This window comes from Acromyrmex echinatior, chromosome 4 (assembly GCF_024713525.1).
Source record: "Acromyrmex echinatior isolate Ae372 chromosome 4, ASM2471352v2, whole genome shotgun sequence".
NCBI classification, from domain to species: domain Eukaryota; kingdom Metazoa; phylum Arthropoda; class Insecta; order Hymenoptera; family Formicidae; genus Acromyrmex; species Acromyrmex echinatior.
Window position 1 is genome coordinate 6,602,498 of NC_141855.1, and position 16,366 is coordinate 6,618,863.

A 16,366-nucleotide genomic window follows, 5' to 3' on the forward strand; every position below is an offset into this window, starting at 1 on the left:
AATCGTATGTCTTACGATAAATAAAATTATCATAAAATTAGATTAGATTAAAATTAGATAACTAAAATTAGATTACTATAATAGATTAGATAATTAAAATTAGATTACTAATCATAAGTTTCTTACAAGTTTTATGAGAACACGTTAAAAGTCTTAAAATTGACCCATTAGTTTTGAGATAGTTTTAATCAACCTTTAATTAAAAATTTTTTTTGTCCAAATGAGCTGTTTTATCATGTTGTTTACTTCTCCTCTACATCGAAAATAATTAACAGTTCCGTAATGTATATGTGATCCTACAGTTCACGATCAAGCGAAAAGATCGTGAATGCATGTAAAAATTTTATTTCTCATATAAATTCACAATCCCAAAAAAATTACAAATTTTGTGACTTTGTAATAATGTAATAATTATGTTAAAACTTATGCAAATTATAATTATGATTTTTACAGTGTGTGTAGTTTACTAAATCAGTTTAATAACTAATGATCCGTTTTCCCCCTCAATTTCAGGGCATCTCAGATAATTTTCCCTTCTTCATTTTTATGCAATACGTATTGTTTCGTTATATAAAACTCAAGCCAAAATTATAAAAATTAAGAAAATATAATAAAATTTAATTAAAAAAATTTGTTTTTGATACTTTTTTATACATAAATAAACAAAAATTAATTCAATTCGCTTCAGTCTACCCTCTATGGCTGATATTTCATGCTGCATTTTAAAATATCCATGAGAATTTTGGGTTCAAAATTCTCTGTCTCTACGATACTGTTGTCAGATAAAAATAGCGTTTAGAAATCGCTAAATGCTTAGAACTAAGTGAACAAAAAGGGTTATCGAACGAACGGAGTGAAGGTGACGTAACGTGACGACTTCGACTTGTCCGCACACCATTAAAGTGTCACTCGATGTCTTCGACGATTTCGTACCGGTCTGATCGCGACGACGGCGCGAGTGAATAATTCGCCGCTGATGCATAATTGATAACCTCTATATACGGTTAGTAGTCGCGAAGCGCAGTAATGACACCAAGTAGAGACCCACGCCTAGCCCGGTCGTCGTCTAAAGATATACCCATCCCAATTAGAGGAATTGACATCAGTGATCGCCGACACCAACCGGGAACGCCTCTCGTCGCTCTCTCGTCGCTTTATATTTCGTCACTCGATTCTATCGAGCGGCGGCCGGTCGTCGCTCCAATCCCCGTCGGGGATAACGCGGAATTAATAATATCTGACAATCTCGCTAATTGCATGAATCATCTGTTCCTTCTGCATCGTGTTAGCCAAGTACGCGGAGACACGTATAATTCGATCGGACACGTATCGCATACGCGATCGTTATCTCGTTACAGAGATGGTCTAGCTCTAACGTATTCACGATGGCGAGAAAGATAAGTAAGATATTCAGCCAATGTTTAATAATTAATGTCCTTTTTTTTTGCCAGAATACCACAATACGTATAATTATGCGAATTAATTATTCATAGAAATGTGATACTTAAATAACTGCAGATGTTGCTTTTATTAGATGTCATTAAAAATCAATTTATTCGTGTTAATTATTTAAACAACGTACTCTATCCTATTTTTAAATTCTTTACATAACAATGAGATTTTAATAAAAGAAATTAACAAAATTACGGCATTAATACTTCACTTGAAAAAGCGTCGTTGTCGTCGCGATAAATTAACGAAGCTCGGTACAATGCACATTGAGGTGCTCGCGGCTTTGTAATTACACGGCGCTTTCAAGAACCGACAGAATGAAATACTTAAATTTCCGTTTTCCCCGCTGCTCTCGAAAATACTTAAAACATTATTTACTCAAGGCAATATCATCTCGCATGAAAATCAAGATACAACTCACGCAACGAGATAACAATACGGAACAGTAACAACGAGCACCGTAGAAGTCGATAATGATCAACGTGCATTCACCGAGAGTCACTCCATTTCTGAGAGTTGCTACTTTCAGACAAAATGCACGTTGATCTGACAAACAATCTCTCCTTCTTGGCTTTACATTAACACTAACATTAACTCATTCTATAATCCTGAGAAAGGAGAGAGTAATTAACAGAAACAATGTGTACTTCTTTTAGGAATTATTAAAGAGCGTTAATGCCTCGGTAACCGAAACTAAATTAAGAAGGAACAAAAGATTTGTCTCTTGACTAAGATGACATTTTTTCTCATTATATCAATTTTTTTTCATTAGAAAGAGATTTTTTAAGCAAAAGCCAAATTAAGCCTACTGTTTCGGTAAACAGGCTAAAGTAAGAAGACGCAAAAGACTTGTCTCTCGACTATATAAAGTGACATTTTTTCATCATATTAATTTCGTCATTAGAAAAGAGATTTAGTGTACTTAAGCAAAAATCAAATTAAACTAGTAGCACACAGAAAAAACGTATAGTAAGCGAATCAACATTTTTTTTATTTGCTACTGTTTGGATTATTGCCTTACATTCTCAACTGTGATTATGGCTGATTCGCTTATTATTTACGCTTATTATTTGTTTTAGTACTTATATTGTTTCTATGTGCTATTCCAATAAACAAGAAACATTTTGGAACATTTCAGCATTATTGCAACGTTATAACAATGTTGCTAAAATGTTCCAAAATGTTTCTTGCTTACCGAGATCAGTTTTACTCAATAAATTCAATTCAAATGCGATAGAACGTTCAGCTGTGAGACATTTTATTCACAAACGGCGCCTTTTTACTCTAGATTGCTGGTTTTCAAATCTTATCATCAACGCGTCTTCAACTTATACAATGATCATCTTACACTAATTATGCTTGTGATGTATATTAATGGGCGCGTACCTGCCAGTCTGTCCTTGAGATGCGGATGCGCCTGCAGAGGGTGCGCAGCGAGGTTCGCCAGGAGGCTCGCCCGGTGCAGACCGGCTGCCGCGGCTTGGTGTTGGCTGTGTTGAAGAGCCTGCAAACTCCAGGGTGGTATCAGCGCCTGTGCGGGCAAAACGCTGACCGGCGCGCCGTTTGCGCCCGGTGGCCGGTGCGCCGGTACCCTTATGACGCTGCCGCCGGCGTAGATGAAATCGGTAGAGTCGAAGACTCGGAAGGGGGCGAGGAGTTCCGCTGCCGACGGACAATGTACGGACGAGGAAGAGTTTGCGCGAGTGTCGGGTGTACTGTCGTCGTCGTCCTTCTCCGATAGTTTCTCCTCGGCGTCGTGGCCCCAAGACCGCCTGCCATCATCGAGAATCCCACCCGAGGATGCTTGGTTGTTGTTGTTATTATTGTTATTGTTGTTATTGTTGTTGCCCTCCTCCCAAGACCACTTCCTCTCCTTGTCGCTGTCTGGTTCTTCCGAGGACGGGCTCTTAGGATTCTGGACACCGCTTTCGCCCAGCAGACGACTTATGCTGAACGGATGGCTACGGGGAGGATTGTTCGCCAGAGTCCTCGCGCCGATTTGACTCGGAGGTGGTGAAGTGGAACACTCGGAGGTCTCCTGGGACACGTGGCGGCCATCGTGGCTCACGTAATTTTGCGGACTGCAACTTCGGGAATCCGAATCATCCACATTGATCTCCTCCGTCGCGTCCACGTCGCTGTCACCGTGCTCCGACATGATCTCTTCTTCTCGCGAGTACTCGGTGCTTGTGATCAGAGGCAGTGTGCTTCAAACAACGGGTGTCTTCATCGAGTCGTCATGTGTCTACAGCAAATAGGGAAGTGACATCGATCGCGACTGCGTAGGACGATCGAACAAGGGAGTAGAATGTTGAATAGAGGTGGTTGACTCGTAGAGAATTTGCCAAGGACTAGATTATGATTGTATGAAGATTGAAATAATGAATGTTTATATTTATTGCACAAGCGATTTAGCTTGGGCCACCTTGTAAAATTTCTGTGCGGCGGCCATTTTGTTTCTACGAGTTTCTGATACTATTTGTTCTTCCCCCTTGGACGGAGATTTTATCAGACATTTATTTTTCTTTTTCTTTTCTTGTAAATTCACTGTCTCCGTTGTTCTTTTTTTCTCAACTAATTTAAGATGTAACAGTCCAACACGAATTCCACTGCTTTCGTTTATTGATTCGATTAGCCATAGGTCCTTCTTGATATTTAAATAACAATTTTATGTCCGTCGATACACCAATTTCCGTCTTCAGAAACTAAAATCCATTCGTGAATGACGTCTTCGTTCGATAAAACAAATCGGGGACCAACAAGCCTCTTTCGAGGCTGGTCTCTCCGTCATTTTATACAGAAACAAGGATATCTCTACAATTCCGTGAGGTAATCACTTCACCCCGATTAGAAAAAACGTTCCACCGTACTGGAAAAATTCTTCGGGATTCCCGGATAAACTCCGATCACACTAAACCGGATTCTTGACAAGTCCTTCCGATTGTGGGGCACCAGAAGAGAATAGTTTCTCGGGTCAAACACTTTACGAACAAAAACTATGCACGATGATAAGAATTTCGCACTTCGTAAACAATAAAAGGATCGCTCGCGCGTTTACACCCGAACGGGGAAGGGGGATTCCCGTTCCGTTCTCCGTTTCGTTGAAACTCGGTCCCCTCGGCTTGACCGGAGTGTCGGCAAGTGCGTGAATCCGGGTCGGTCGCGTCGAGAGAGACGGGACGTTGTGAGAGTACCGGCGAAACCAGGTGGTTTATCCCTACCAGAGAACAACGAGACGCGTTGCCTACTCGCGACGTACGTATCGTTCGAACCTGCCCACCGTCAGTCGGCCGGCCAATCCCGCGACGGCGTAGTACGCCCACGGGCGCGCGCATTGGTCGCTGTTAAATTGATACCTATTTAACATTTGAGTAGAATGTTGCAGGCGATCGCCTTTTTCCTCCCTGTATTATTTATTGCTCGATCGTCGTGCCTCCTTTTTTCGCCTCCTCCTCTTGCTCGCTCGCTCCGTCGCTTCTTCCTTTGCGTTTCTTCTCCTACCGCGTCTTCTGCGGGGGCTGTCTTATAGTTCTTTCTCACTTTTTCTCTCTCTCACTCTCCCGCTACTGTAGATTCGTATCCTCATCTCGCCACGACGCCGCGCCGCATCCACTTGAGAAAGAGCGGCGGGACTTAATTACGGAGAATATTCTTACTGTTGCTTGCTCTCTCTCTTTCTCTCTCTCTCTCTCCCCCTCTCTCCTTTCGTTCGTTCGCCTCAACCGTCATGTTATCGTATCATAAACGCCATGAAGAGAATGCAAGAGCAGCAGTTTGCATTTCTTTTTAATTTTAAACATACGAGTAAAACGTATGAGCGAACGTTCCATAAAAACAAAAAGTGGCATCAATTTTATTAATATTTATCAATCTCGACAAGAAAGCAAAATCTGCAGAAGCCGTGGTACGATGCCTGTGTTATCCAATAATCCTGCCTCCTTATTCCAAGTTTTCCAACGTCATCTAATTATCTTCCGAGAGATGCACGCCAACCGGAGATCCTTCTCGAGAGGGCGGGTCGATATTTCTTACCGGGAAGTTCCTTACTACCGATCGATTAGTCGCACCACCCCGGTAGGGGTGGCTGTCCGACCGCGTAAATGCGCGGGCGCGTCCTTTTATACGAGCCAGTTTAAAATGGTGACTGTCGACAAGCTCGACCCGCCATTTTCCACGTCCCATCGAGAAAACGTATATCTTTCCCCTTAACCAAACGAGGGACGAGCACCTTTTTTGTGCTCACGAAAAAGCTACGATCGAGTTCACTATATCATCCACCGCGAGAGAACGTTTAAGGCCCGTATTTATAGTCACGTTTCTGCTTAAGAACTAAGCTAAAACCAGTCTTGAAATAATACGATTTAGTAAATAGGTTTTGAGATTTAATTTTTTAAATTCATTATATCATTTTTGTAATCTCAATTTAATTAGAAAAAAAGTTTGTCTGGAGAACAAATAGCCTAAGAATTTTTTCTTGTGAACAGGTTTATGATTAATTTTTGGGAGAAAATATGTGTATGTAACAATAAAATGTATATTAATTTTTTAATCTTATAATATTTTTCTAGAAATGTGAAAAAAGAATTTAAGAAGATTATTTTCGTAAAATTAATTTAAAATACAAGAAAAAATTTTTATAATAATAAAATTAAATATAAAATATATTATTATTTTTATTGCAATGTTATTATAATCTTTAAAATAATGTTAAATAATAATTTTTAGTATAAATTAAATAAAGTAGCATACATATTTTTTTAATTATACATACGTTTTAAATTAATCTTTCCTAAATTTGTTAATATAGTAATATGTTGACATGATAACAGTACTTTTACTGTTTATTTAAAAAATAGAATATTTGTTGCGAAATTTTTCACAATAGTTTGAAATAATGTTTTCGGTTTATTAAAATTATATAATTTTATTTTTCCTTTGAATAAAAAACTGAAAACAATAATAATAAATTGTTTTGATCAAAACAAAAATTTTATTCTTTAAATAATAAGGTTAATAATTATTTTAAATAAAAAAATTAATTAATATATATTGTTAATTATTTAATTTTATATTAAAAGAAAGAATTAAATAATTCTTATAATAAGGAATTAATTGACTATTAGTAATATAGATATACAAAATTTGATAAGGGTATTTACAGTGATAACACACAATGTTTTACGCGATTGATTCGTCTGAAATAAGAATAAGAACGAATATGAAAATTATGAATTATCATTTTATTATATTTAAGGAAGTAATTCTTTCTTCTTACGTATGCTCGCGCGAATTTAAATCTTTAATTAAATCCTAAATTACGTTTCAAGCTTTTGATTTAAATATAACTTTAGAATGGAAACTTTCTTATTTAAATTTTAATTTTGAAATTTTGATTTAATAAGATTGAATTATCATCGCTATGATATCTTTAAGAATTTTTAATCAGTGAGCTAATAATCGTTTAACTGTAATAACGATAAAATGTAGAATGATATTTTTTTAATATTTGTCGCAATCGCATTTGGCAGAATATATGTACACATATAATAAACACATAAACAAATTCTCATCAATTATACTTGCTGACTTAATTATTATTACAGAAAAGATAATGTACCCATTATTCTCTGTCTATTCCAAACTGATAGACTCTCATATAGATTGTTATCTATTTTATAAATATTTGTATTAAATATTTATAAATACAATATTTAATATAATTTTTTAAAAATAATTTTTTAATATTTATTATAATATTTTAATAAAATAAAAAATAATATATGTTATTCATTGATATGATACTCAATAGCGAAGTTATAATTCCTCTCAAATAATCTCCTTTTGTATTTATTACAGTGGCAATGTAAAAACATGATTAATTAATACAATAAAATAATTGTGTGCACTTTGTATAACACTGATGTTAATACATATACGTGGCGTACATTTTACAATTATATATTGAGAATAGAATACCATTGAAATGTGAAGGCAAAAATAACTCTCTGAAAAATAATTCTCTCTAAAAAAAAATAGCTCTCTGATTCGTTCGACATCCGTAAATATCGCAAATTGGCACAACGAACGAGATTTCAATCGACGGAGAATTTCAGCACAAATCACAAACATACATTTATGCTACGCAGTTTACGAAGCTTCAAATATGGGATTTAAGATTTAATTATGACTGCGTTTATTAATTGTAGTAATGTACCGCGATGTTAGATTTAGTATCGTATACGTAAAAAATTTCGCGTGCAACAAACTCAATGAAATATATGTACTAATTATTAATAAATGATTGACATACTATGACGGTTTTCCATTACTTCATTTACTTGATTTGGTTCAATTCATGTATCACTCTACACTCTCAATCTAAAAGTAATGAGCATGCAAATTACATATTTTGCTAGCAAAAAATTTAAAGTTAAATGCAATTTACAAAGCTAAGTATTGCTATTGAAATCATTATTGCCTTGAAAGATTATAACAAAATTTTTTATATTTCATTATAATCCTAAATACTTTATAATTTTCGTTCCATATCGCTTAAATAGAAATCATTAAGAAATATCGTTATGAAATAATTCATATCGCTAAGAAATCTCATTCGTTATAAATAATAGATACAAATAAAATAAAAATTTATATAAAATATTTGCTTGGGTAAAATTTTTTAATTTAAATATATTTTTAATTCAATTTCATTTAATTATTAATAAAATTGCACCTGCAATTTACGAACAATTAGTTAAGCTAATTATTCATAAAATAACAAACTGTATAATGCTATTCGATAATGCTGCAGAGCGGCACGCGCCGTTACCTGTCAACTCGAGCCTCGCCGTTCAAATGACAATACAAAATGCGCAACGACCCCGCAGTACGCAGTGACCTTGCGTCACCAAGGCTGTACACCAGCCAGTTCTGCCACAAATATTCAACATGTTACTATAAAATAATTGTACGTCAAAATAACTGCGTATTTCGCTCCTCGTGTGATATTTCAAAGTAATTTTATATAAAGAAACTGCTGCTATGTATACTTATTTTGTCTCAACATCACCTATAAGTAACAAATGATTTCGTTTGATAAAGTTAAAAAGAAATAAAATATTGAAATGAAAATATTGTTACGTGACTCCTAATTAATGAGAGAATTCGTTTCAATCTAATTAATAAATATAATTAATAAATATATATAATATTTTTATAAATATGTATAAATGCACACATATTACTATAACAGCACATTTTGACTATTACGCGTGTCTTTTTTTCTTTTATTAATAATTTAAAATAAATGATATATATTTTAATTGAAAAGTCATTTTTGTAAATTAATTTACAAAAATAATTTCTATTCATTTATTTCTAAAATTTTATCTAAGAAAGGAGGAAAATTATATGATTCCATTGCTTATAAATAATTATAATAAATAAAAAATTAGATAAAAAGCTACAAAGAATGGCTTAATCTTACTTTTCTTTTTTAACTTATTTATTATAAATTATACAATTTTATTGCTTCCAGGAATTATAAAAGAATAATAAGGTAACTTTCATATTTTCCGCCGATTAAAGCAAAAGTAAATTTACTAAAGAAGCAAAACAATATCTATTCATCGTTGAGTGCGCGGCGGCTTGCGCAGCGATTAATTTTCTAACTTTAATATTAATTTAAATATTTAAATAATAATTAATTCAAAGATATAATAGATAATAAATATTTAAAGGAAAGAATTCCTTTTAATAATCGACAGAATGAATTAACATATGATTTCATATGGTCTGCTCACTTGAATTTTTATACGAAAATAACAATACGAGATGTATACAACTTCTGCCGCAAGAGAACACTAAGCCGCGCATCAAATTTATAACCGTTAAATATGTAATTTATTTATGACGTAACTATATAGACGTTAATATTCCGTTCTTCATATTAATTATTAATTTATAATCGATGTAATATGCTTCTTCTCATTATTCAGATTGATTAAATAATGATTAAATTCAGCGATTACATTATCCGGCATTATCGATCTGAAAATAGTAGGTAAATTACATTTAAATCAGAAGTCTACAATGTAATTTGGGATACAGCAAGATATAGGGTGCGTCTTTGGAAAGACGCTATTAGCTTTGTGTCATTTTATCCTTGTTTTACGTCTAAGGAACGTTGAAGATAGAATGATACAAATAGCGCTAATAGAGTAAGAAAAAAATGTCGAAATATTTATTACTTACGACGATATTTATTAGTTATGAAAAAATTTAAACGTGATGACGAAATATAAATTTCTATAAAATATATCTCAATAATTGTAAAAAAAAATAGATGGCTTATTTGTTAGGAAAAAAAATTTATTTTACCGTATTTAAATACTTATTTCAATGAAATAAATATATTTCTCAGAAATAAATTTTTAGGCATATCTTTTTCTTAGCGTACACTGAAAAAAAGATTGACCGCTGCAGCAAATTGGTGGTAAAATATGACATTTTTAATTGACTGCAACAATCAAAAATTGGCTGTAGCAATCAATTAAAAATGCTATGCCATATTTAGCCAATCTTTTCTTTTAGTGTACCGTCTATTCGAACATCCCTGTAGAATATTCTGCATTTATTTTATTGTATGTTGAAATTTCATTGTTGTTAACTGCGAGACGTACGGCCTTGGTGTTTGTGGTAGTGTGCAAGCATACAAGGCCGCTCGTGTACGTCACGGAATACACAAGGCCGCCCGTCTGCGACACATAATAAGACTGCTAAGCACCGCACATATTGTCATTTGAATTGCAACATTCGACTCGGTACTCAGTGCTACTCCTCATGTCGCGACATTGGTTGCGTTCAGCAGAAAACGCTTTGCAACTGTTGTAAAATTCTTTAGTATGATTGGTTCTTGCCTTTAATTTCTCATTAGATCTAAATGTATAATTAAAATATTAAAGAATCTTAAATAGAAATTAAATTAAGAGAGTTGCTTTTTAAAATTTATTTACATATTTTACAAACTCGAATAAAGGAAGGGAAATATAAAATATTGTGTAATATTGATTACGGGCAAAAATAATGTCAATAACAATGATTTAGTTTAGAACGTAATTAAATTTGCAAGTACCTTGCATCTAATTTTAAATTTTCTGCCGATTTAATTTATATAATTTGCTCATCACTTTCGGATTGAGAACACGAATCTCCGAATCAGGTAATTGCACGATGTAAAACTGAGATAGTATAACGATCGTTTATCAATAGTACATTTTAATGAATTTATACGCGAAATATTTTACGCATGTGATATTGAGTTGAACAGCTTTACAATAAATGTAATTAAAAAATACAATAGTAATTATATCTGCATGTTTGTATGACTTAAATTCAAATTGTCGTTTATAATTTGTTAAACAACTCTCTGCCGTTTGAAATTTTATTGTGTTAATTTGCGATATTTACGAGTCAGATGACTCACAAAGTTTCATATTTTTCTCCTATCATTTTCGCGATCGCATTTTGATGAGATACTACTACAATGTTTGTACAATGCAATAAAATACGCATCATGTACGATTTACATCCAAAGTGTCATATAAAGTGCGGACGATTATTCTATCAGAATGATTAATACGTGCGATCGTAATTAACTGTATTTTCCAGAGTGCAATGAACGAATCAGAAAAGGGGGAGGCATGAGAGGATAAACTTTGTCACTGCGTATCGGCGCGATTTATATACTATTTTTTATCTTATTAAGATCTTTATGGAAATTATTCATCTGCATAATAATATGTGTATGAATGTATGTATGAAAGTTAAAAGCATATAGTTAGAGATAATATTTCATAAAGATCAATTCGCAATGGCTTTAGAATAAATTAGAACATAAAATATTTAATTTTAGAATTGATATAAATATATCAACCTGTTGAATATTTTATATTATCAAGTATATAAATGAGGTTTTCAGAAAATGTAGAGAAAGCACTGTAAAGATATAATATATTAACAATAAGATTGGAAACATAATATATTAATTTTAGTTAATTCAATCATATTATATTAAATATAATAGATTATAATGGATTCAATTTTCTGCAAGTTTATTGTTCATTGTTAGATAATTAAAAAATATAAAAAAAGGAAAATAAAATAAAAGCAAGTAAATTATTAATATTTTTAGAATGTAATATTTTTATTTAAATTTCTCTTCATGGTATTTATATCTTATGAAGATTGGAACAACATGTATCTATTTATATGAAATAAAAATAAATTTTATCTAAAGTAAAAATCATTAATTTAATTTAATTATTTTTTTTTTCTTAAATATATTTTTTTTATAGAATTTTTGTCTGTGATTATTTTCTATATTTTCAAGATTAAATGTTACATATGCTGGCAAGAAAATAAGATTCTTTAATATGCATTTTACAAACATAATTAAAAGATAAAAAATGTTTAGACTGTTTCACTGTTAGACAGAAAATATTAATTTATTTATTTAATAAGATATTTTAGCTAATTTAATAAAAAAAAATGTTAATGATCGTTAATTATAATTTTTCTTATAAATCCTTCATTTTGCTTATCTTATACTTTTTCTTAGCCTATTTCATTTCTATCTATTAATAATTTGATTTTGTATCATTTGAAATAAAGACATAAATAACTATCTCATCATGTAATGTAACATTGCAGTCGATAATAATCAATATATTTTAATAGAATCAAATTTCACGAGAAGAAATAATGGTTCCTTTTTTTATGACAAGCTCAATGGCTCTTTAGTAAAAATGTGACTATTTTATATCATCTGTATTTCTATAAAATATCTGTATATCTGTAAAATATAAAATTAATTGAAACAAGAAGTACAATTAAGAAATCATTTAAAGAATCATTGTGTAGTTTTTGATGCGCTATAAAATTTTTCTAGTAATATAAAATAACTATTAGGTGTTGGAATTAATTCGTAGCGTTTTTTAATGAAAGAATGTTATTTATTTCACATGAGCATTAAAAAATACATTAATGAAAGTACTTCCCATCTCTTGTAAAACGCTACGAATTAATTCCAACACCTAATATAATTCGAAAAAACTTGTTTTGACTCCATTTGAGCCTTCAGAACAACGTTGAAATCATAAAACATCAGCTGTAAAATTTGAACGTACTTTTTGCACCATGTAACATTGATAAAACAAGTCATCCGTAATAAAACTAATGCATCGCTTGCAAACAATTGGCAATTAAAATATAAAACTTTATGAAAAGCTCATCTGATAAGTTTTTTTAATATGAGATTCATACACGAACTTAAATCATTTTTGTAAGTTATTATTGTGCGATTACACTGATAAAAACAACAATTTTATACATATAATAAATAAATTGTTCAATACCTTAACTTCCGAATATAAGTGGACACTAAAATAAAACTCTAAATGGGAAAAAAGAGAGATTATTCCTCCATCTATTTTATAAGAAACTTTGCATTTGTAAGTTTTAATTTCTTTTAAGTATTTTTAAATTATACCTACGTTATTTAAGTGTTAAAAAATGAGAAATCAAAGCATATCCCAAGATTAAATATGTTTTCTGTGTATTTTGCGTGTTCTGTAAATATTCAATATCGAATATCGGAAAATAGGCAAACACCGCGCGTTGTACGAGAATATTTCGATCGTCAATTCATTTGAGGGCAATCCACGATGCTAAACCGTTTGCGCAATAAACATTGCGGTACCTGCTGTAATGGCAACAAAATGATTTGCCGCACACGTAGAACGGCGACCGACGCGGTTCGCTCTCTTGCCTTTTGCATTACACCGCCTTGTGCAGCTTGCACTTTTCTAATGGTCAGAGCACGTACTATTACGCAGTTCTTCGCCGCGTGAGTATACACGCCATATAAACTCCGCCATTATAACAGAGTGTGTAGGATGTTTTAAAAGGAAAAATCGGTATGTTGGCGGTTGATTTATATTGTTTATAAGTCAAATATGCAAGAGGTATAATATTCATCGAGAAGTAATAAAGAAGTAATTGCCTCGAAAAATTTATTAGATAAAACTTGTTCAATTGTAATTGTTAAATTTTTCAATAGTAAAAAATTTTAAAAAGCTTTAAATAACAACAAAATTTTTATTTTTATCTTTTTATTTCACGAAAAGTTTCGCTATATATATATTTGTAATTCTCTTAAAATTTAAATAAATTTTGTTTTAGAAACTATGTTACATATGATATCAAGTTGATTTCTTATTGATGATAAATAATAATTATAGAAGATATCTAAAATATGTATCACAATTGAGACATCATTAATTTTTAAATCATTAAAAGTTTAAAAAATAATTGCTATGGTATACATTTATACGACAATTTTAGATTGTTTTTGAGTATAAAATATTATATCATTTTTTAGCATTATTATGCTTTAGAAGCATATTATGTATGCATATATAGCATTCTGTATGTTTTAAAAAAATCACCGTATATGCTTTTAGACTTATTCAAATATTTATGCAACTTAAGTTTATAGAAATATTCAAGCGCTCATTACCGATAAAAAGGAGAGAAAGAGAAAGAGAAAAAGAGAGAGAGAGAGATAAAAAGAAAGAAAATAAATACATTCATTTCTATATCATAATAAATGTATATTTTATAAATATCTACATCTACTTGAAACAGACGATCATGCCGTTACACTTGAGAAATAGATATTACGACGTGAACGTTAAAAACGTCATCAAGCACGTAAGATTGACCGCGAACGGTAATGCCACAAAGTAATACCTAGTTTTGTGGAAAAAAAGTCCTCTTCTCTCCTACCCTCTTATAGTAAAGTGCCCGTTTTACTCGTTGGTTTGTTCGCGTTCTCTCGACGCGCTCGTCAAAGGCGCTCGGCAGCCTAATTTCATTAGTCTATAAATGCGGTTTGTCTCGAAAGGGACTATTCTCCTTCTTCGTGTCTAAAATTATCCTCCCTCTCTCACAACGATCCTTTCGAGTTAAAGCGATTTATTGTTATTACCTTCGGCAGGGCGTACTTCTCGATCCAAATTGATCCGCGCATCCAGAACGCAGATTAACGCGATTTCGCAGAGACTTCGGGAATTATGCACGAGGCTTTACCCTCGCACGATTTCTCTCTCTCTCTCTCTCTCTCTCTCTCTCTCTCTCTCTCTCTCTCGCTCATTCGCTCGCTATCTTCCTGCAATACTTCCTATAAAATCGGACCCCCTCCGAAACTACCGTCGATGCGACCTCCAACGCGATCTGGTACGTCCCGATCGAGGATCAATTTAGGTGTCAGGCGTCCATGTGTCACTTAGACGTTTTCACCGCCGCTCGAATAATTCATGCTACCCTTTGGAGTTGGTATAAACCCCACACGAAAAGCGCGCGAGTAAAACACGCGGGTGGAATGGAAACGAGAAAGAAGGAAAGGAAGAAAAAGAGAGACGGTAAAAAGGCGGAATGTATAAGAAAAACGCGGGTTGACCGTTCGCCGGCGCGGCATTCGCCAGGGAGACGTGTTGACGTGAAAAACCAAGCGTACTCTCGCGTAGTCTTCTCGAAAGGTAACATCCTTTATTCAGAACTTTCTGACTTTTATCACTGCTCATGTGTGGTCGATCCCGCGAAATTGTTGTGTCGGTGATACGTCGAGAAAAATCATGCAAATCTGTTTTTAAGAACTTGGAAAAGTTCTTAATCTGCATGAACTTTATATTATGGGAAAGAACATTATATAAAGAGTTGCAAGCGACGCGATTTCTTCTCCTTTTTCTCATCCATGAGCAATGAACGGAGGCGACTTCCTCGAGAAAAGGAGTCAATTAAGGGACAGTCTCGAGCCATCCGTTCGAGATTGGTCCCCGATGTATCACAGACTATCGCTACGCGTTCGTGTAATCGTTTGGGAACACTCGTATCAACCCCTGTCACCGTTTGTATAGTTTCACGTTACGCAGACAGAATATTTGTCTCGTAACGCAAAGCAGTGGCGATGATAAATAATTGATTGGAGCAAAAGAGGGTGGGGCACCAAGCCCTATTCTACGGAGAGACGAGAAAGGGGTGAAAAGCACCGAGAAGCCGATTCCCAGCATTGATCGATCATGGGAAAGCGATAAGTAGCTCTGCCTGACCAACTCCTAAATGAGAAAACTATTATCCGAGCTTGATTCTCTTGACTCATAATGTAACTCTTAATGACGTAATATAATCGCGATACAGCTGCTTTCGCGTGCCTGGGTTTCGCCGAAAAAACATTGCCTGTCATCAATAATTTTCAATCATTTTTCGCGTGAGGAAGACATTCATAATTCATAATTACGACGCCATTACGTCGGTCGATGTCTCGCGGCTAGGCATTACGAGTATCTTGGTAATGGGACTCCATTAACCGATTGCTCACATATGACAGAGCAATCGGAGGAAACATGTACTGGGTACCGATGGTCTAACGGGTGACTAGCATCGTAAGCGACGTCAATTTACAGAAGAAAACACAAGCGGGTCTTGATTCGGCTTTAAGCCCAACATCCCCTTCTCTTCGTCCTCGCCGGTATAATCAAGGAGAACGCTTCCTCTCTCTATTCGCAGCCTACACGCGAAACGTGATACGAAACAGAGACATCAATTTCGTTACGGCGCACCCATGTGAGAACCGTGAACCACGCGACACCTACCTCCGTCGTGCCCCAAATTGTTATGATTCCCCGACTAGCGTCTCTCCGGGGAACCGGCTCGTGCGACTGTACCCGCGGGGGGTCTGATACACCCCTCGATTCTCGGGTCTTTTGTGCACGAGCCCTGCGAGGGCTCGCAGTCATGAGCTGAGAAAGGTGCAAGGGTGCACTTGCAACCCCCACGCGTCTGCAATTGTACCGAA

General features: G+C 33.9%; 1 protein-coding gene across 1 annotated transcript in view; it reads right to left on the bottom strand.

The window, feature by feature from the left end:
• The window catches only part of C15 (homeobox protein C15), a 32,531-nt gene extending 26,847 nt beyond the window's left edge, over positions 1 to 5,684 (bottom strand). The window contains exon 1 of the mRNA XM_011066912.2: positions 2,839 to 5,684. Coding sequence (XP_011065214.1) covers positions 2,839 to 3,610 — 772 coding nt within the window. The 5' untranslated portion in view covers positions 3,611 to 5,684. The remainder of the gene's footprint in view (positions 1 to 2,838) is intronic.
• Positions 5,685 to 16,366: the final 10,682 nt, after the last annotated feature.